Source organism: Hippopotamus amphibius, chromosome 13, assembly GCF_030028045.1.
Source record: "Hippopotamus amphibius kiboko isolate mHipAmp2 chromosome 13, mHipAmp2.hap2, whole genome shotgun sequence".
Classification (NCBI taxonomy): domain Eukaryota; kingdom Metazoa; phylum Chordata; class Mammalia; order Artiodactyla; family Hippopotamidae; genus Hippopotamus; species Hippopotamus amphibius.
In genome coordinates this window covers 41,135,921-41,157,282 of record NC_080198.1, presented here as the reverse complement: position 1 = coordinate 41,157,282, position 21,362 = coordinate 41,135,921, and the positions used below count along the sequence as shown (strand labels likewise).

At 47.1% G+C, this 21,362-nt stretch overlaps 2 protein-coding genes across 4 annotated transcripts in view; one reads left to right on the top strand and one right to left on the bottom strand.

Moving 5' to 3' along the window:
* The window catches only part of FYCO1 (FYVE and coiled-coil domain autophagy adaptor 1), a 79,874-nt gene that overhangs the window by 14,379 nt on the left and 44,133 nt on the right, over positions 1–21,362 (bottom strand). For 2 of the 3 annotated variants that reach the window (XM_057704435.1, XM_057704438.1), the window contains exons 15-16: positions 9,574–9,669; positions 5,717–5,927 (exon numbers count right to left, since the gene is read on the bottom strand). In XM_057704435.1, coding sequence (XP_057560418.1) covers positions 5,717–5,927; positions 9,574–9,669 — 307 coding nt within the window. Of the gene's footprint in view, positions 1–5,716; positions 5,928–9,573; positions 9,670–20,511; position 21,362 lie in introns of those variants that run through there. The other variant, XM_057704436.1, reaches the window with a different exon arrangement.
* On the top strand, positions 17,328–20,971 carry CXCR6 (C-X-C motif chemokine receptor 6). The gene is made up of 2 exons (XM_057704440.1): positions 17,328–17,412; positions 19,919–20,971. Exon 2 carries the CDS (start codon positions 19,940–19,942, stop codon positions 20,969–20,971), a length of 1,032 nt encoding a protein of 343 aa, XP_057560423.1. The 5' UTR covers positions 17,328–17,412; positions 19,919–19,939.

The window sequence follows — 21,362 nt, the reverse complement described above, 5'->3', positions numbered from 1 at the left end:
TCTACATAATAAAAGCCATATATGAGAAACCAAAAGCCAACATCATTCTAAATGGTGAAAAACTGAAAGCATTCCCTCTAAGAACAGGAACAAGACAAGGGTGTCCACTCTCACCATTGTTATTCAACATAGTTTTGGAAGTTTTAGCCACAGCAATCAGAGAAGAAAATGAAATAAAAGGAATCCAAATTGGAAAAGAAGTAAAACTGTCACTCTTTGCAGATGACATGATATTATACATAGAAAACCCTAAAGACTCTACCAGAAAACTGCTAGCACTAATCGATGAATTTAGTAATACAGTAGCAGGATACAAAATTAATGTGCAGAAATCTCTTGCATTCCTATACGCTAACAATGAAAAAGCAGGAAGAGAAATTAAGGAAATGCTCCCATTTACCATTGTAACAAAAAGAATAAAATACCTAGGAATAAACCTGCCGAAGGAGGCGAAAGACCTGTATGCAGAAAACTATAAGACACTGAAGAAAGAAATCAAAGACAACACAAATAGCTGGAGGGAAATACCATGTTCCTGGATTGGAAGACAACATTGTGAAAATGACTATCCTACCCAAAGCAATTTACAGATTCAAGGCAATCCCTATCAAATCACCAATGGTATTTTTCATAGAACTACAACAAGAAATTTTACGATTTGTATGGAAATGCAAAAGACCCCAAAAAGCCAAAGCAATCTTGAGAAGGAAAGACGGAACTGGTGGAATCAGGCTCCCTGACTTCAAACTACACTACAAGGCTGCAGTGATCAAGACAGTATGGTACTGGCACAAAAATAGAAAGGAAGATCAATGGAACAGAATAGAGAGCCCAGAGATAAACGCATGCACATATACATATGCACAGCTTATCTTTGACAAAGGAGGCAAGAATATACAATGGAAAAAAGACAGCCTCTTCAATAAGTGGTGCTGGGAAAATTGGACAGCAACATGTAAAAGAATGAAATTAGAACACTTGCTAACACCATACACAAAAATAAACTCCAAATGGATTAAAGAGCTAAATGCAAGGCCAGACATTATAAAACTCTTAGAGGAAAACATAGGCAGAACACTCTATGACATCCATCAAAGCAAGATCCTTTCCGACCCACCTCCTAGAATAATGGAAATAAAAACAAAAACAAACAAATGGGACCTAAACTTAAAAGCATTTGCACAGCAAAAGAAACCATAAACAAGACTAGAAGGCAACCCTCAGAACGGGAGAAAATATTTGCCAATGAAGCAACGGACAAAGGATTAACCTCCAAAATATACAAGCAGTTCATGCAGCTTAATACTAAAAAAGCAAATAACCCAATCCACAAATGGGCGCAAGACCTAAATTAGACATTTCTCCAAAGAAGACATGCATATGGCTAACAAACACATGAAAAGATGCTCAACATCACTAATCATTAGAGAAATGCAAGTCAAAGCCACAATGAGGTATTACCTCACACGGGTCAGAATGGCCATCATCAAAAAATCTAGAAACAATAAATGCTGGAAAGGGTGCAGAGAAAAGCGGACCCTCCTGCACTGTCAGTGGGAATGTAAACTGGTACAGCCACTATGGAAAACAGTATGGAGGTTCCTTAAAAAACTAATAATAGAACTACCATATGACCCAGCAATCCCACTCTTGGGCATATATACCCTGAGAAAACCATAATCCAAAAAGAAACATGTACCACAATATTCATTGCAGCAATATTTACAATAGCCAGGACATGGAAGCAACCTAAATGCCCATCAACAGATGAATGGATAAAGAAGATGTGGAACATATATACAACGGAATATTACTCAGCCATAAAAAGGAATGAAATTGAGTCATTTGTAGTGAGGTGGATGGACCTAGAGTCTATCATACAGAGTGAAGGAAGCCAGAAAGAGAAAAACAAATACCGTATGCTAACTCATATATATGGAATCTAAAAAAATGGTACTGATGAACCCAATGACAGGACAACAATAAAGATGTAGATGTAGAGAACAGACTTGAGGTCATGGGGCGGGGGGGGGGGGGCAAAGGGGAAGCTGGGGCGAAGTGAGAGAGTAGCACTGACATATATACACTACCAAATGTAAAATAGATAGCTAGTGGGAAGCTGCTGCATAACACAGGGAGATCAACTCAATGATGGGTGATGACTTAGAGGGCTGGGATAGGAAGGGTAGGAGGGAGTTGCAGGAGGGAGGGGATATGGGGATATATGTATAAATACAGCTGATTCACTTTGGTGTACCTTAAAAATTGGCACAACAGTGTAAAGCAATTATATTCCAATAAAGAGTTAAAAAAAAAAGGCAATGAGTTATTTTCATTGCCATTTCACAGGAAGGAAGTTATTCAAAGACATAAAATATCTTTCCCAATCTCTCAGTTAGTAGTGGATCTAAGACTAAAAGTCAGGTCTGTTGATTCCAGGATATGGGCTCTTTCACACCTACCATTTGCCTTTCTATGGGAATATCTATCCTTTATTAATTTCTTTAAAAATCCCCAAGCACTCAATATTTTTATGTTTTCTATACTCTCAAACTTGATAGCTTAAAGAGACAAAGGGCTCACAGCTCACACTCCATTCTCAGAGCCATTCCAGATTACAAAATTTAACATGTACAGTAGCATAGTAATGAATCATGTATGTAGAAATTCTCCTACAATGTTATATAACAGAGCAAAGCAAATAACTATTGGCAGCTAAAACACCTCCAAGTAAATAAAACTGATGTCATTAGACATAAGGCACTAAAAATCCATCAACCATACATATTGAAGGAATGTCCACTCTACCAAAAAACTCTTGCACTCTTACTTGACGCATGATTCTATGCTTATAATCTGAATTTCCCCATTAAGCTATATTAAACATCAGAAATTTAGAAAAAGGCAAGAAAACTATTCTAGGTTGTGAAGATGGTGCAAAGTGATAGTTTATTGCAAAACTGAAAGGGAATGAATTAATTATATTTAGAAACTGATTTATATTTCATTTGGGAGCCTTTTGACAAAAAGACAAAGAAATACACTCACTTTAATAAGATTTGTAGGCATCACTATATTATAACATAATTTAGTTGTGAATATTCCTGTGTTATGAAGAATTCTAAGACCCCCAAGGTTCCCCTCCTCATGATGCACATGCCCTTTATAACACCTGGGTCTTAGATTAGGTTATGTTATATGGTACAGTTGACCTTAAACTAGGGAGATTATCCAGGTATATCCTAATCTCATAAAATAGGAACTTTTCTCCAGGTGGTTAAAAAATAGAAAGTCACACTGGGCTGGAAGAAAGCAAACATCCATGTGTGAACTGGCTACTGGGTCACAAGAAAAAGGACCTGAAAATGCCCTCTTGAAGCAGAGAACAGCTGCTGGCAGACAGTCACCAAGGCAGCAGGAACCTCAGTCTTACAGCCCAAGAAATGGAATTATTTTAACAAGAATGCTCCTGGAACTAGATTTTACCCCAAAGCCTCCTGATGAGAGCTCAGCCCAGCTAAGACCTGAACTTCAACCTTGCACTATCCTGAGCAGAAAATGTAGTCATAGGCTACATGAACTCATAGAATGGACTTCAGACCTAGAAAACTGTGACCTTTTATAGGTGTTGTTTTAAACTGCTAAGTTTATGGTAATTTGTTACATAGCAATATAAAAACAATACAATTCCTAATAATGAAACACATTAAAATATTTGTAAAAAGTATATTGACATACTTATGTGCTTAAATACCCCTCTGTCATCCAGACTGATTCATACCCTAGAGTGGGTGGATTCTCAATGAGGTTACATTAGAGACCTGGAATGTATAAACGCACATGATAAACATGTTCAAATCTGACAAGACCTTCACTGCTAAAGATGTGTCTGAGTATTTCAATTAGATTCATTATACTGTTTTCCTATATAATTGATGAACATAAATATTTGTATTGGGTTTGATAAATACAAAAATATGAAATTTCAATACTTACTACTATGGCCATTTATAATCCACCATTTGTTCTTAAAAAAAATTTGTTTTGATTGCAATAAATGCATTGATTAAAATTTCTGAAAACAAAACAAAACAAAACAACCGCCCCCCCCCCCAAAAAACCCCCAAAATAGGATGACCTAAATAGACATTTCTCCGAAGAAGACATGCAGATGGCTAACAAACACATGAAAAGATGCTCAACATCACTAATCATTAGAGAAATGCAAGTCAAAGCCACAATGAGGTATCACCTCACACCAGTCAGAATGGCCATCATCAAAAAATCTAGAAACAGGGACTCCTCAGGTGGTGCAGTCGTTAAGAATCCACCTACCAATGCAGGGGACATGGGTTCAATCCCTGGTCCAGGAAGATCCCACATGCCGTGGAGCAACTAAGCCCGTGCGCCACAACTACTGAGCCCACGTGCTGCAACTACTGAAGTCTGTGCGCCTAGAGCCGATGCTCCACAATAAGAAAAGCCACAGCAATGAGAAGCCTGTGCACTGCAGCAAACAGTAGCCCCTGCTTGCCACAATTAGAGAAAGCCCGTGTGCAGCAACAAAGACACAATGCAGCCAATTAAATAAAATAAATAAATTAAAAAGAAAATCTAGAAACAATAAATGCTGGAAAGGGTGCAGAGAAAAGCGGACCCTCCTGCACTGTCAGTGGGAATGTAAATTGGTACAGCCGCTATGGAAAACAGTATGGCGGTTCCTTAAAAAACTAATAATAGAACTACCATATGACCCAGCAATCCCACTCTTGGGCATACACCCTGAGAAAACCATAACCCAAAAAGAAACATGTACCACAATATTCACTGCAGCACTATTTACAATAGCCAGGACATGGAAGCAACCTAAATGCCCATCAACAGATGAATGGATAAAGAAGATGTGGCACATATATACAATGGAATATTACTCAGCCACAAAAAGGAATGAAATCGAGTCATCTGTAGTGAGGTGGATGGACCTAGAGTCTGTCATACAGAGTGAAGGAAGCCAGAAAGAGAAAAACAAATACCGTATGCTAACTCATATATATGGAATCTAAAAAAATGGTACTGATGAGCCCAATGACAGGACAAGAATAAAGATGCAGATGTAGAGAATGGACTGGAGGACATGGGGAGGGGAGGGGGGGGCAAAGGGGAAGCTGGGGCGAAGTGAGAGAATAGCACTGACATATATACACTACCAAATGTAAAATAGATAGCTAGTGGGAAGCTGCTGCATAACGCAGGGAGATCAACTCGATGATGGGTGATGACTTAGAGGGCTGGGATAAGGAGGGTAGGAGGGAGTTGCGGGAGGGAGGGGATATGGGGATATATGTATAAATACAGCTGACTGACTTTGTTGTACAGCAGAAACTGGCACAACAGTGTAAAGCAATTACATTCCAATAAAGAGCTTAAAAAAATAATCCTTAAACTGAGTCACACATCTCTATTCCTTTCAGTTTCACCTACTGACCTATCTGAACGTCAGTCTGAAGCTGACCCAGGAGCGGGCCTTCAGACATTAGAAGACAGCTCTCCTAAGTCTCAGGTCTTTCCTTCCCCAGGCTGGACAAGTCCAGGTGCATTGCCTGCTCTGTGTGATGCAACCCAGTGGGTTTTCCCATCTGGTTTCTCTCTGTGTCCCTTTCAGAACATTCCAGGTAAGGTCTGCCCGGGGATCCTGCTGGCGGGGAGATGGCCTTACCTTACACTGATCCAGAGGCGTGTCCTCAGCCTCCCGGAAGACCACGCTGAAGGAGATACTCTTGGGGTCGGAGGAGAAGACCCAGCTGATGGTGAGGCCTGCCTCGGCCACAGTGATGGGGATGAGGCTATAGGTACTGGACCTCACAAACAGCTCCCTGTTGCCCTCCCCGAAGTTGGCAATCTCTTCCACCGTGAGGGGTAATTTTATCCTAAAATACAAATGCAGAGAGGGAATTGATCAAAGCGGGGAAAGCGTTTGAGTCCACTGGCCAGGTTGTTTGTGACTCAGAGGTGACTGGAGACCCTGGAGGCTCTTGGGAGGACAAGCCCTGGGTCACCATGACTGACATGCTTAATTTAACCAGGGAGGATTCTTGGTGTGCAGCGCATGCCATCAGATGTTTCCTGAATACTTACTAGGTGCCTGGCATCGCTCTAGGCACCAGGGACACAGAAGTAAAAAATACAGATGATAATCCTTGCCTGCTAGGAGCTGGTGTGGTCCCCACAAGCCAGCCGGAACTGACAGGATGGCCTGGGACGCTCCATGCCCCTCGAGGACAGGAAGTGCGTGCCAAGGCCTCAGCTTTCTGCAGCTCTCCTGCAGCAGCCCTGCTGCTCACCTGTCCACGCTCTCTCTCCCTTTTCTCTTTCCAGTTCCTCACCTCCCCCTTTTACCTAATTAGCACCAGCAGAAAGCACACCCATCATTTGAAACCTGCTGCCCTTTCGGTCGGCCACCCCTCTTTTCAGCGGAAATCTGGGGCCTGTCGCGAGATTCCAAGAGGGTAACCTAACTTTTCTGAAATGCAGACACCCCAGACTCTATAATGCAGGGCAGTATGAGCACCCTGGGGAGACAGGCTTCTGGGGGCTGTGTCCCTGGTTCTAACTCTCACTAGCTGGATTAAGAGCTGGTTCCAAAAGTTTAAAGGGTTTGGGGACAATGAGTTCCTCTACAGGACCCAGAGGACCCGGTGCTGGGACCTGCCTCGCTTCGCATCTGCCACAGGGCTCACCGTCATGTCAGCCTCAGGTTCCTCACCTGCAGACAGGGACAACCACGTCCGCCTCTGGTCCGTGTGAGGATTACATCAGAGGATGAACCTGCCCCGAAGGTGAAGTCTCCCTGGTTAAGTGGCGCCCCCTCCTGCCTTGCAAATCCAGAGGCAGCAGGTGAGCGAGGGCCAGGAGGGCGGGCTCAGTGCGGAGCTGCAGCTCAGGAGTGTGCAGCCCTGGCCAGTCCCATCTCCTCTCCTCAACTGTGAAAGGGGTAACTGCTCACCAGCATCGGGGGTTGTCACAAGGGCTACGCGAGGAAGCGTGATGTTCTCGCTACACAGGAGGAAGTGAAGACTCCAAAAGACTAAGAAACTCTATCAGGTCCATACCGGTCTGATCCAAAGCCACTGCCTTCCTGCTACACCAAACTGCCTTTCCTGGACAAAAATATCACTGTCCCCTTTAACACAGAGGTGGAAACCCGAACTCAGAGAGGGTAGGTAACTTGCCCAAGACTGTACAGCAAATAAGCGGTAGCGCTAAGAGTTCTGTTGGCTCCAAAGGTGTAGAGGTGGATGGGAAAACTCCCCAAGCTTTGCAAATGTGAAGACTAATCAATGATTCAAAAACCAAAATGCTCTAAGGATCAGCTCTCATATAGGTCATTCACCTGTGTAAAAATTTAATTTCATGGGCCATTTTTCCATGTGTCAATTTAAGCTTTATTGCTAATTACAGTAAAAAAAAAAAAAAAAGTCTTGTCCAATATTTACAATTTTCAAGAATCTGCACGGAGGCAAAGGGGTCCATTTTGGAAAAGAGGTCTCTTATAACATGGAAATCTTGCTGCAGTAGTTACTCTGACAGGATGTCCCACCGATGCTGGGTCATTTCACAATTTAACGTTCCAGAATCCACCCCTTTCACTGCTACTTGGATTGTGTCTTTCATCTTTTTTACCTTTCTAGACCTCATCTGTTCAGTGAGAGGACAATACTTAGTCTTGCCAAAGGAGATGCTAATAAAAAGAAATCAAGGGTTTGGTACCTCTGCTCAAATATAATCTTAAGTAAAAGAAGTCTGTTGTCATGAACCCAGTGACAGGACAAGAATAAGGATGCAGATGCAGGGAATGGACTGGAGGACACGGGGTTGAGGGGGTGGGGGGCGAAGGGGAAGCTGGGACGAAGTGAGAGAGTAGCATAGACATACAGATACTACCAAGTGTAAAATAGAGAGCTAGTGGGAAGTTGCTGTATAACAAAGAGAGATCAACTCGATGATGGGTGATGCCTTAGAGGGCCGGGACGGGGAGGGTGGGGGGCAGTTGTGGGAGGGAGGGGATATGGGGATATGTGTATAAATACAGCTGATTCACTTTGGTGTACCTCATAAGCTGGTACAAGAGTGTAAAGCAATTATATTCCAATAGAGAGCTTAAAAAAAAAAAGAAGTCTGTTGTCTACAGGACTCTTGTCCCAAATGTAAATTCTACTGGTCTCCCCCATCCCTCCATAGTCATTCTCCACATGGCAACCAGAGTGACCCCCTTTCTAATGTAAATTAGATTAAGTCATAGTTCTGTTCCAAATCTAACTTTAAAGCTCCCATTTCCCTCAGGTTAAAAGCCAAAGTCCTTACAATAGCCAAGAAAGCCTGATTTGACGTGGGCCCTGTGTCCTCTCTGACCTAGTCTCCCTTGCTCTTTCTGCTTCAGTCACACTGGCGCTTTCACTATTCCTCGAAGACACCAGACACCATCCTGCCCCAGGGCCTTTGCACTGACTGTTCCTTCTGCCTGAATGCTGTTCCCTCCCATATCTGCATGGCAACCCCTTCAAGTCTTACCTTCTTAGTGTCCTCTATTTAAATTGAAACCTCTCCCCACTTATCCTACTCTTTGTGTCTGTTCCATAGCAAGCACCACCTTGTAACATACTATATAATTTACTTATTTACTGATGTTTATTGTCTGTCAGCCCCTGCTGGAATGTAAACTGAACATGAGAGCAGAAATCTTTGTTTTGTTCACAGACGTGCTCTAAGGACCTAGAACAGTATCTAGCACATAGCAGGTGCTGCATAAATATCTGTGGATAAGTGACTGAATATACTCAGTGACCATAATGCAATCATATAGCCACTGGTCACAACACTGGAGAAAAGGAATGACATGGGGAAATATCCACGCAATATTAGTTTGAAAAGACTATAGAATGAGATGTAGAAGTACAATACTTATCTATGTTGAAAAATTATGTATATAAGTATAAGTAAGACTGGAAGGCTATATGCTTAAGTGGTTTGCTTAATCTGTTTCCTGATTTTCTACAAGGAAAATTTTCTTACAATAAGAAAAAGTTATTTTCAAAAAGGAAGAACACAGGGCACAGAGGTGACTACAAAGGGACAGGGGGAGCTTTCTGCAGTGATGGAACTGTTCTATATCTTCACTCCATTCACATGGGGGCCAATCAGTTTTCTTTTCTGGATCTAGGTTTCCTCTTAGGCAGAACTGGGAGTGGAGCTGGTTGGGCACTGAGGTCTAAGATTGTAATGAGCCACTGGCTGAGCTGGACATGGGGGCCAGTAGATGACTGGTGATTACACTGTATTATCTGTCAAAACCCAAGCACTGTACGCTAAAAAGGGGGAATTTGGCTATATATAAATTTTACCTAAAAAAGAAAAGAAAAAGAAAAAGAAGCACAAACGTGAAAGCCACCATGGGTGCCCAATCTGAGCCACCGATGTGCTTTCCAGCTGGGGCACTGGAAGGTCAGGCCTGCCCTCGTGTTCCTCCTCCCCAAATGTGACACCCTGAGAAGTCCAGCTCAGAGGCCTGTCACTTACATCAGTTCTCCCGACTTCAGCAAGCAGATTTCAGCATCCTGCCCCACGGGCATGTCTTCAGTGTCCTCAGGGGTTAGCGAGTTGGAAGTGGTGTCCCTGAAATGTCACAAATAAGAACACAGCAAGTTAGCTATCAGCACACGGGGTCCCGCATTCTGAGGCCTGTAGTCTTGGAGTCCAGTCGTCAACCTCAGGACGCACGGGGAACCCTTCAATCACGAAGGCCAGGACGGAGGCCCCGCAGGCTCTGTGGGTGGAGAGCCACGGGTGCCAGGCGCAGGCAGGCAGGACAGGGTGGGGGTGGGGAGGGAGACAACAGGGCTGCAGTGACTTTCCCGATGTCTTCCCGGTGAGTGTGGAGGGGAGACCACAGCACAAATGGACCAGGCTCCTGTCCCACGCCAGCAGGGCTACAGCCACAGGGCAAGTTTCCAGCACCACTGATGCTGCCTTCTCAGCGCCAGCCCCTGACTATAAGAGCCTGCTCTGGGCCGTCTCTGGGGAACAAGGACAGGCACCCAGAGCTGATGGGGCAGGTACCCGGAGCTGCACAAGCAGCATGGGCTGAGAGGAAGGTCGTGGGACAGAGCCTTGCACAAAGAGGGCAGACCCACGCCACGTCTCCTCGTCCCTCACAACCCACTGTCCGCTGTGGAGAGAACCAGCTGAGGTAGCTGCTTGGCCGTAGAGTGGTACCATGGTTCCCAAAGTGTGCTCTGTGGAACAGCAGTGCCAGAGGAGGAGAACTCTGCACTCTTTCTTAGAAACTCATGGCATTCTTAAGCTGTACATTCAAAGCGCTGAGATGTCTTGCAGCAAAAACATCTATTAAATTTTAACTCTAGACTGGCAGATGTCAGCGCCCACACTTTACTGATAGGGACACCAAGGTCCAGGCAGGTCCTGAGAGGCAGGGCCAGAAACAGACACCCTGACTCCAGCTCAGGGCTCATCTTGCCGGGCCCCACACCCAGAGCGGCCGATGGCTTAAATGAGCTCAGGGATCTCAAGCCCAACCAGCGCCAGTGTCCAGTGCTGCCTGAGAAGAGCCTAGATCCAGTAAAAGGGAAAAGATGTGCTGATCTGCCCCGTGGGAAGGGGTTAATAGGAGGAAGATCTCCCGCCCAGCAAGGCTTCTTCACAAAACGCTGGATAATTCCCTTCTCAACTGTCCCGGCAGGCTCTCCCCGGATGTCTCTGGGGTGAAGTCAATAGGCCCCACCATGCCCTCACCCAGTTCTGCTCCCCGATCTCACCCCCTACCTGCACCCCGGGCTCTCCCCAGCCTGGCCCCCAGGCACACTCACTTAACCCCTGCGGCCCTGCGTGACCATGTGTGAACCCAGACCTGCTCTACCCTCACCTTGCCTACTGCTGAGCGGGTGCTGAGCGGCGGCTCAGCACTGCACAGCACACGCGAGGTGGGCGTGGGCCCCACCCCACAGGTGTGCTCCACCGAGGCAGGGACACACAGCTGCAGCCTGGCTGGAAGGAGGCCTCAGCACATACAGCAGCACACGTGAGGTCAGCGGCTGACAGCAGGCGTCCAGAGGGCCCTCCCCACCTACCTTCACACCCACTCAGGCACCAGGTTCACGGTTCCACCCAGCGTGGACGGATGACTTATGCTGGGAAACGGGCGTGCTCGTCTGAGAGCGCTGAATGGGCTGCGGCCAGGTGTGATGCCTGGAGAGGGGCTCTGCAGCTTTCTCGGTGAATGAACAGATCCTGAATCCCAGAGCTCAGGTGAGCTGAGGATGTAACATCATCTCTGAGACATCAGAAATACAGGAGAGCACACTGGCCAGACCCTAATGCTCACAGAGCTTCTGCCTGGAGGTGGTGGCCATCGCCTCTGCGCGGAAATGGTTCTCACCACACTGCTGCTCACATTTCACTGCCAAACACGCCACAGCTGGGGCGGGAGGCTCATCCTTCCACGGGGAGAGGCGCTAACAATGGACGGTGCACAACCCACCCACGGGGAGGGGAAGCAAGTCCCGTCCCCCACAGTCTACGTCCTGTGTCTGAGGCCCGAGGCTCCTTACTCACTCAGCAGGACCCCGGGAAGGTCCCTGGAGCACCCAGGCACTCTCCATGTGGATGCAAAGAGGGGTGGTTCAGAGTTGGCAAAATTCAGGGCGTCTTGCCTAAGCCTGTCCTGGCTGTCAGCTCTGGGGACAGGAACATCTGTGCAACACGCAGTGCACCTGCAGCAACCACAACGCACCAAGAGTTTGGGGGAGGTGACCAGCGGCCTTACCCCAGGGGCTGTGACACACGCGGCACCTGCAGCCCGCTCCCATCCCCCATGCTCCCGCATCCCATACTCCTCCCTGTCACCCACCTGTCATAACCCTGGTCACGCTGGGCTTTCCCTGCCCCAAAGGACAGGTCACTGCCGTGTGCAGGAACCAAAGAACATCTCTGCTACTTGCTAAGAAATATATGTGGGGGAGTAAATCATCAGTGTGTAAATTCAGGATAAAAGGGCATAGGGAATGCTGATGAAGTCGAGAAAAGAATCGGCAACAGATCCCGAAGGAGGAAGACCCCGAGTCACACAGGGAGTGGCGGACACTGGGTTAGCAGAGCCGCATCTGGGCACAAACTGCAGCACCTTTACCTCGAATGGGATCCTCTCAGACACAAAGCAGACTATCGCTGCCAACTCAGAAAGCTTCTCTGTCTGGAGGACAGCACTGCACAGGGAGAGGTCTCTGCCCACTCTGGAAATCTCTGAGCTCGAGGCATGGCTTCATTCAGATAGCTGAACATCACGCCTGCTACCCACCAGGCTGGGCAGCTGCTTGCTCTGACATATGGCCCCGTTTCCCAGCTCGCTCCTGTCTACTGCTGGAGTGCTGAGGCTGCGGGCCGTGACAAGCTGCTTAGGGCGCTGCTGCGAGGGGGTGGAGGTGGCAGCTGCCACAGGGGCCTCCAGGGCTGCCCAGATAATCCGATGCCCACTAGCGCCCAGGTGTCCGGCCAGGGCTGTCTGCACAAGTCTACGTCAGCCCAGGACAAGTGGGAGAGCCCGCTCTCGCGAACACCCTTTCCTTGGGGGCTGAGCGCCCTGAGGCCTGAGCAGTGGGCTCCCTCTGGCTGGAGCTCACTGTGGCTCCAGAGGGCATGGGAGGCGGTACGGGTCCAGGGTTGGGGTGGATATCACTCCAAGGTGGTTCTAGTCTTGGCTTTATGACTAACTGTGACTCTGGGCGAGCCCCTTCCTCCTCTGAGACCTCAGATTTCTCCTCTCTAAATGGGAGGAGATGGAACGAGATGGACTCCAGTTTCTGCTGGCTTCAAAAGGCTGTAAGTTTCAAAGGACTTGGAGAAGGCATTTTACTGGCTGGAAAAGAGGTGGGCTCACTCTGGTCAGCAGCTGCTGCCCTCAGCCTTCCCCACTCTTCCCCAGGAAAGGTGCAGCAAGAACATGTCCTGAAGTGCCTGCTGCCACCAAGGGCAAGCCTTGTCACTCCCTTTCTTCCCCAGCCAGCCCACCTCTGACCTCCTCCCAGTCCAACACCTCCTTCTGTTCGTCTTCCAACCACGGGCTTCCAGAATCCCCCACTCCCACCACAGAACATCAGTGGGAGAAAGAGCTCAAAGGACCATCCAGTCCAACCTCCACTTCATGGCTGGGGAGGCAGGGGCCTAGGGGAGAGGAGACGGGCCCAAGGCCACTCAGGCCTGACTCGTTTCATTTGCTCTCATCCTTGTCCAAAGTGCAGGTACCATAAATGAGAAAGATAAATACATATGATGAAATGAACTCTGAAAACTGGTTGATTCTCTCAATTTTCCTGCATTAAGAATAATATGGGGATATGTGTATAAATATAGCTGATTCACTTTGGTGTACCTCAAAAACTAGTACAAGAGTGTAAAGCAACTATACTCCAATAAAGAGCTAAAAAAAAAAAAAAAAAAAAAAAAAAAAAAGTAAAAAAAAAAAAAGAATAGAAGAGGACTTCCCTGGTAGCACAGTGGTTAAGAATCCGCCTGCCAATGCAAGAGACACGGGTTTGATCCCTGGTCTGGGAAGATCCCACATGCCTCAGAGCAAGTAAGCCGGTGCACGCTAGGGCATGCACGCCACAACTACTGAACGTACATGCTGCAACTACTTAAGCCCACAAGCCTAGAGCCCGTGCTCCACAATAAGAGAAGCCACCGCAATGAGAAGCCCATGCACCACAACAAAGAGTAGCCTCCGCTCTCTGCAACTAGAGAAAGCCTGCATGCAGCAACAAAGACCCACTGCAGCCTAAATAAGTAAATAAATAACCCAATGCAGCCTAAATAAACAAACAAATAAAAAGTAAACACCTTAAAAAAAAAAGAATAAAAGATGTCAGGAATTCCCTGGTGGTCCAGTGGTTGGGACTCTGTGTTCCCACTGCAGGGGGCATGGGTTCGATCCCTGGTTGCAGAACTAAGATCCCACAAGTCGTGCGGTACAGCCAAAAAAAAAAAAAGATGTCCTAATCTATTATTCCCTCTCCTCCTCCATCTCCCCACCTCTCTGACCATAACGACACAGACAACCCTATTACCTGCAAGTATCCCCTGCAACCCCTGCTAGTCCTGGCTGAGGCCCTGCATGGGGGAGCTTCATGAGGTGGGAAGGGGAGGTGGGAGTGTGCATGGGTGGGTGATGCAGTCTCAAAGGTAATGATTAGGGACACAGAGCTCCCTTTCAATGGCTTTTCAACCTGTGGGTTATGGTACCCATTCAGTGAGTTGTGAATCAACTTAGTAAGTTATGATAAATATTAAAAGACATAGAATAGAAAATATCAACACATTTTTGCATGATATTGCATGGGGTAAGCATAAGTATTGTTTTATGAGGCTCTTGCTTGACTTTATGTGTACACACATATACACCTGGATAAATTTCTGACTGTGGGCTACAGTAGAAAATATTTAAGCAACTCTGTTGGAAGATGTCAAAGATTTTTAAGTTTGAGAATGACAGGGAACAAAGGCAAGGCCACTAGGGGGCACCCTATCTCCTTTTGTTGCCATTGAGGTGTTTGTCTCAGAAAAGATGTGAGACAAACTCACTGCCCACAAGGGACCTTCCTCCTTCACTTGCTCTGGCCATGGGAGCTTACTGATGGCTATGGTGGCCTCTCGTGGCTGAGGCACGTCACCCCTTCCTTGTCCATCTGAGTTTCCATCCCTGAGCCTGTGGTCAGTCAAGCTGAACCTGCCCTGAGGCACGTATATTGGTCAACTTGCTCCACCCTCTCAGGGTGGTCATCTTGGCCACACCTGCCACATTTGTCCTGGGCACCAGCCTTGCACACAGCCAAGGTGGTTTTCTGTCCCAAATGCCCCCAAGGACAAGGCTCACTCCGCTCTGGAACCAAGTAAGAATAAAGTTGTGACCATGAGCAAGGACAATGAGGAAGTCCCCTGCAAAGGGTCCATGCCTGCCTGGACGAGGGTCCAAGGGTCCATGCCTGCCTGGATGAAGAGTCACAGCTGGGGTCCCTCCAGCTCAGTCTCTGCAGCTGGAATCTACAGTACTTTTCTGTCACAAATCAAAATGCCCCAGCCTCTTTTTTCTTTAACTTTAATCCTGCCAATTGCCTGGGGAGCAGATTCTCTGGCTGTTCAGGTTGGCTGAGGAAGGCACAGAGCCTAGAGAGCCTCATGGCCTGAATGTCCTGCTAACAGCCTTCCTCGGAGGGCTCCATCCACCCCTCTGCCTCGCTAAGCCAGCACAGTTAGCAGTGCAGCTCTGCTTGTCACATGGGGTCTCCTGTGAACTGAAGAGATCTTTGGTTTACAACTGCCCTGTCCCAATACGCTGCCACTGGTCTCATGCGGCTGCTTAAACTCAAACTCACCAGCATTAAAACAAAACTAAAAGCTTGACTCTGTGGTTGCACTAGCCACACTTCAGGTGCCCGACAGCCACAGGAGTTAGTGCCCGCCGTGTTGGACGTGCAGACACAGGACATGCCTGTCACCCCAGGAGCCTCTACTGAACAGTCGGGTTTGGAAGGAGAGGCTGAGCCATGCCATGGGCCACATTCACTGTGGGGCTTGGCGCATCTTTTTATTTTACTATTAAACTCCTAATAGTTTTTCTTTTAGTCACTGGCTCCCTTTCTGCCAAAAAACCAAGTGAAGAAGAGAGCTTCTGATTTTGATTTCTGATTACCTGGCAACTATGGGCAGACCAAAACACACAGACCCACACGCCCGTCCTCACAAACGGCCTGCTGCCTGCTGCCCTCTGCTTAGGCTGCTTTTCTGAGCATCTTTCCACTCATCCTCCACAGCTCCCACCACCCGCCACCGCCTGGCAGTACTCCTCTCCCAGCAGCAACGGCCTCATCCCTGGGTCCTGGAACTGTCGTCCCAACCAGGGCTCTGGCTCCAGAACGTCAGGTGTTCAGAAAGAGGGAGCAGGTCAACACAGTCTGACTCCCGAGAGAATCTGTGGTGGGCATGGCTGCCACGGCCCTCTTATTCTTCCCCCAATTCTGTTTAGGAAATGTTCGCATGTTCTGGGAAAAACCCCAAGACACATGACTGGGTACTTGCCTTTAAGAAGCTCAGAGTTCTGTTTCAAAGATAAGCAATGAGCACTACAAATTAGAAAACAACAAAAGGCACTTTGTAAAGTAGTTGAAATAAAATTTTGGCCCCCGAATTGTGAGGGGCTCTGTTCCTCTAATTTAATTACAAGTTTTCCATTGGAGAACCTTCCATTTGGAGAATGGTTATGACAAGTACGGTCATGCTCTAAGACACACATCAGCCCTCCCTCCCAAGCACGTACACGGTCACAGAGGGCACCAGGCCGAGGCCTGTTTTTCTCCATGGAGGATAAGTGATTGCTGAGAGGCAGAAGCAGGACCGAGTCAGTGTGTTTGACAAGGTTCAGGTCCTTCTAACGTCACTCCTAAATGACACAGTTGGCTTGTCTCTGGAAAAAACTCACCTCTCCAAGCTTTAAAGATTCCAAAATGTCTGGCTAGCTTACTGTGAAGGAATGCCTTGTCTCAAAAGATTTCTTTCAGAAAGGTGGGTGCTTTGACCCTCAGAACTTGGTTCAGCCTGTTCACTGTGGATTCTAGGCAGCACAAGCAGGGCAGTGGGCACTGCCCGTGGTGTGGGTTTAGGAGGCAGGGCTGTGTCTGGCCCTCTGGCAGACCCATCATCTAGAAGCCATCCAGTCCATTGGTCTGGCAATGACAGAGACCTTGTTTGTATCCTGGAAGTGGCAGTTATTAGCTGTGAGTCCGTGGGGGTGTTCTTTGGCTACGTTCCTCTGTATTCGCATCTATAAAATGGTGTAATACCTACTTGCGGGACTGCTGTGAGGATCAGGGCTGTCACTTACACTGGAGCTGCATGCACCCACAGAACACAGGCCATAGCATCAACCTTGCATTGATCCAGACCCAAACTGCTCCAAAGAGACACATGACTAGTGAATGAAATAATTTTAGGGTACAAATGCCACCATCTTCAGTGGACCAACAGTGCCAGACCTGCTTATTGCTCCCCTTCAGTTTACAAATTAAAACCCTCTCAGATCCTGGCAAAGAGTAAGACCCCCGCCAGGTTGCAGGAGGTATACAGCATCAGAGTCACTGCTTAGTCCCTTTGACCCTGAAATTATATGGGTGCAGGCTGGTCATGTGGATTCTGATCTGCAAGGTGGGGGAGGGCTGGGTCTCCTATAATCACCAACTGAGCGCTCTTAAAAATTACTCAACGGAAACACGGACCACATCACACAGGCAGAGGCAGACCTTGCTTCTGTGAGCAACCTCATCTGTCGAACAAACTGAAAGAGCATCTCTACTGGTGAGTCATTTGTCTTCTTCTTTATAGTTAAAAGAGGGGCTAACCCCAGGTTTTTGGATTCTCAGAGTCTTGTCTGCAGTGCGGTATGGTGTCAAACACCCAGGCTTTCGAGCTCAATTGCTCTTGGCTCAAATTCTGTCTCTGCCATTTGCTGCCATAAGGGTTAGAGGAGAGGATTATGACTTACGCTGGTTCTGTAAGATGATGTTTGTAAGAGCATGCTGACAGCAATGGCATAATCAGACTCTCCCTAGGAGATAAGGAGAGTCTAGTCACTGTGTGTGTTCACTGACTAATCTCCTTTTCTGTTTTTCTTTTGTTTCTTTTCCATTTTGTAAGACAGACTGTTATCTTAGATTATGGTTTACTTTCTTTTCTCCACATACGTTAATATACAACTGTAGCAACTTCAGAAAATATAGAAAAATATAAAGGAGGAAGGGAAATAAGTTACACCCCTATCAGCCAGGGGTGAACTGCTGATAAAATCTGATCATTTTTCTATGTTTTAAAAAATATAGTCAAAATCATATAGCTTATCATAGATTTTTTTTTTTGCTGTTTTTCTTTAAGAACTTTTATTGAGATAAGTTAACAGACAATAAACTGCATATATTTAGAGTGTACAATTTGGTATTCCAATCTCCCAATTCATTCCCCCCCCATTATCACAGATTCTTAAACAAGGTCCATAGAATACAAGGCGGAGGGATTTAAAGAGCTCACGAACCCCCGGGATTACAGGCATGTGTGTACATTATCACGGAGGGAAACGATCTGCATCTTTTATGAGACTCTCAAAGAGGCTTATGATCAAAGAAGGTTGAAAATCATGATCGATTGTACATTCACTCTGTCATCTAATCATTGTAATAGTAACAGCCAATATTATCTTGCATATCTACTTTGTGCTTACATTGTTTTCAGCAAATTAAACATATTCCATTTTCTGGGGGGAGGGATAAATTGGGAGACTGGGATTGACATATACATACCACATATACAACAGATAATAAGATCCTGCCGTTTAGCACGGGGAACTCTACTTGATACTCTGTAATGGCCTATATGGGAAAAGAACCTAAAAAACAAAACAAAACTGGATATATGTATATGTATAACTGATTCACTTTGTTGTATACCTGAAACTAACACAACATTGTAAATCACCTATACGCCAATAAAAATTTTTAAAAAATGTATTGCATTTTCCAAAATCGTTAAAGGCACTTCCTCAACATTTCAGTCATATTCTATTTTATGCCTAAATTATACTTTGCTTATTTTATCATTTACTATTTTCAAGTTGTATATATTACTTTCTTTTTTAATTTTCACAAATCAACATAGGTTAGAGACAATAAAGAAATGAATGGTTTTAACATTTCTAGAAGGGAAAGTAATTTTTAATACTCTATCTGCACAGAACTGTGCCGTCCCAATCTGTTAAATACTGTTTAAGTTGACCAATTACTACAAATGAATCTGCGTGGGTCCTTTGAGGAAACTGCAATGCCAGCCTAAGGATGCAGCAACAGCCTTAGCAGGAGAATTTTTTTTAAAGGCAAGAGTAAGTCAAACAATAATGGAGATTTGATATTACTTTCAATGTCACATCCTAAATAATGAAGAATATGTTTTTGTCCCCATGTGAGGCAGTAGCACGCATACATCGTCTGACCCTCTTAACCTAGCAGCCCAAAGCTGGCGGGGCACGATGTTGCCTTCTGGGGGAATTCACCTTTTAAGAGATTCCTGAAGATCAAAGAGGCCCTGAGGGTGGAATGTCATACCCCCCCATGACAGGTGATGAAGGGGAAGGCTGGGGTTGGGCGAGAGGAGAACTGTCCAGTTCCCTGGTCGGAAAGCCAATCGGCCAAAGCACTGGGCAGCCTGGGCTCTTCCCTGCCCTGTCTCCCCATCGCCGCAGGACGAGGCAGGATGGATGGCCCACTCAGGCAGAAAGGACCAAACACCTCTTGGTCCCCAGGAGTCTCCTTGGTGGTGGACCCCCTGGAAGGGGGATACGGCCTTCGCTTTCACAACTCGTAGTGCAGGGGCCAACTTAACTAGAAGACAGGGCACAGGCTGGGTGAGCACCTGCTGCTGCAAGGCGTGGGCAGATGAAGACAACCCCCCCCCTACTGAAAAGCAGCACAGCTCCTCCAAAAGGACACTGTTCCCACTTCACCACGTGGAGACCCTCACTTCCAAGGCCGCTCAGAGCAGGATTTTAAGGAATGTGGGTGGGTCAGTTACATGTTGTCTCCCAGATGGGTGAGATCTTGAGAATTTTAGGGCTAGTGAAGGGTCCCTCGTCCTGTCTGAGCAGTTTCCCCGCAGAACTGGCTGTCCCCAGTATACTGGACTGTTACTGAGCAGAACAGTAGGTGGGTTTAGGAGGTGACTGTTTGCTTCCTAAACGTGGGCAATGAGACAGTGGGAAGACAGGAAGGATCACCCTCAGCCCCAAATATATATATAATTCTTGTGGTTTGACTCCCAGGGGTCCATCAGAACAGACACCATGGCCGAGTACGACTACGACTACGTAGACGCTGGGCTCTTCAACACTTCCAACTACAGCAGCCAGGAGCACGAACACTTCCTGCAATTCAGCAAGTTCTTCCTGCCCTGTGTGTACGTGGTGGTGTTCATCTGTGGGCTGGTGGGGAACTCCCTGGTGCTGGTCATATATATCTTCTACCAGAAGCTGAAGAGCCTAACGGATGTGTTCCTGATGAACCTGCCCTTGGCTGACCTGGTGTTCGTCTGTACTCTGCCCTTCTGGGCCTATGCAGGCATCCATGAGTGGGTCTTCGGCAACATCATGTGCAAAACCCTGCTGGGCATCTACACTTTGAACTTCTACACGTCCATGCTCATCCTCACCTGCATCACCATGGACCGCTTCATCGCAGTGGTTCAGGCCACCAAGGCCTACAACCAGCAGGCCAAGCGGATGGCCTGGGGTAAGGCCATCTGCTTGTCCATCTGGGTGCTTTCCCTGCTGGTTTCCTTGCCGCAGATCATCTATGGCAACATCTTTTACCTTGACAAGCCTATCTGCGGCTATCACAACGAGAAGATTTTCACCATGGTCCTGGCCATCCAGATGTCACTGGGGTTCTTCCTGCCACTGCTGGCCATGATTGTCTGCTACTCGGTCATCATCAAGACCCTGCTTCAGGCCCGAGGCTTCCAGAAGCACAAGTCTCTGAAGATCATCTTGCTGGTGGTGGCGGTGTTCCTGCTGACCCAGACGCCCTTCAACCTCGTGAAGCTCGTCCGCAGCACGAGCTGGGAGTACCAATCCATGACCAGCTTTCAATACGCCATCACAGTGACAGAGGGCATCGCCTACCTGCGCGCCTGCCTTAATCCTGTGCTCTATGCCTTTGTTGGCCTGAAGTTTCGGAAGAACTTCTGGAAACTTGTGAAAGATGCCGGCTGCCTCCCTTACCTGGGTGTCTCAAACCAATGGAAGCGTTCGGAGGACACTTCTAGGACTGTTTCGGCCTCTCACAACGTGGAGGCCACCAGAATGTTCCAGCTGTAGGCCTTGCTGGGCTTGCAGAGGCCGCTCAGGAAGTCATGGGAGCAGGGCTGTGTCCTCTGGATGAGGAAGGTTTTGTGTTTAGCATGCGCATTCTCACAGAGAAGTTATCAAATGGTGCAGCTGGGGCAGGATGCTTCTTCTCAGGCATGAACAGATTCTGTTTTCTTCTTTCACATGCAGCCTAAAGCTCAAATGGGGAGTCTGAAAGCTGCAAGGGCTTTCCTTCCTCTACTCCGAGGATACTGACACCAGAGAATGACCTGTGATTCTGAAGACCCCAGGTTCTCCTTCACTGGGAATGGGACTGGGACTAAGGGTTGAAGAGGGGGTTGAAGGTCTTAATGGCAGATGACACTCTGGGCTCCCAAGTTCCGAAGATTCTTCTGACAAC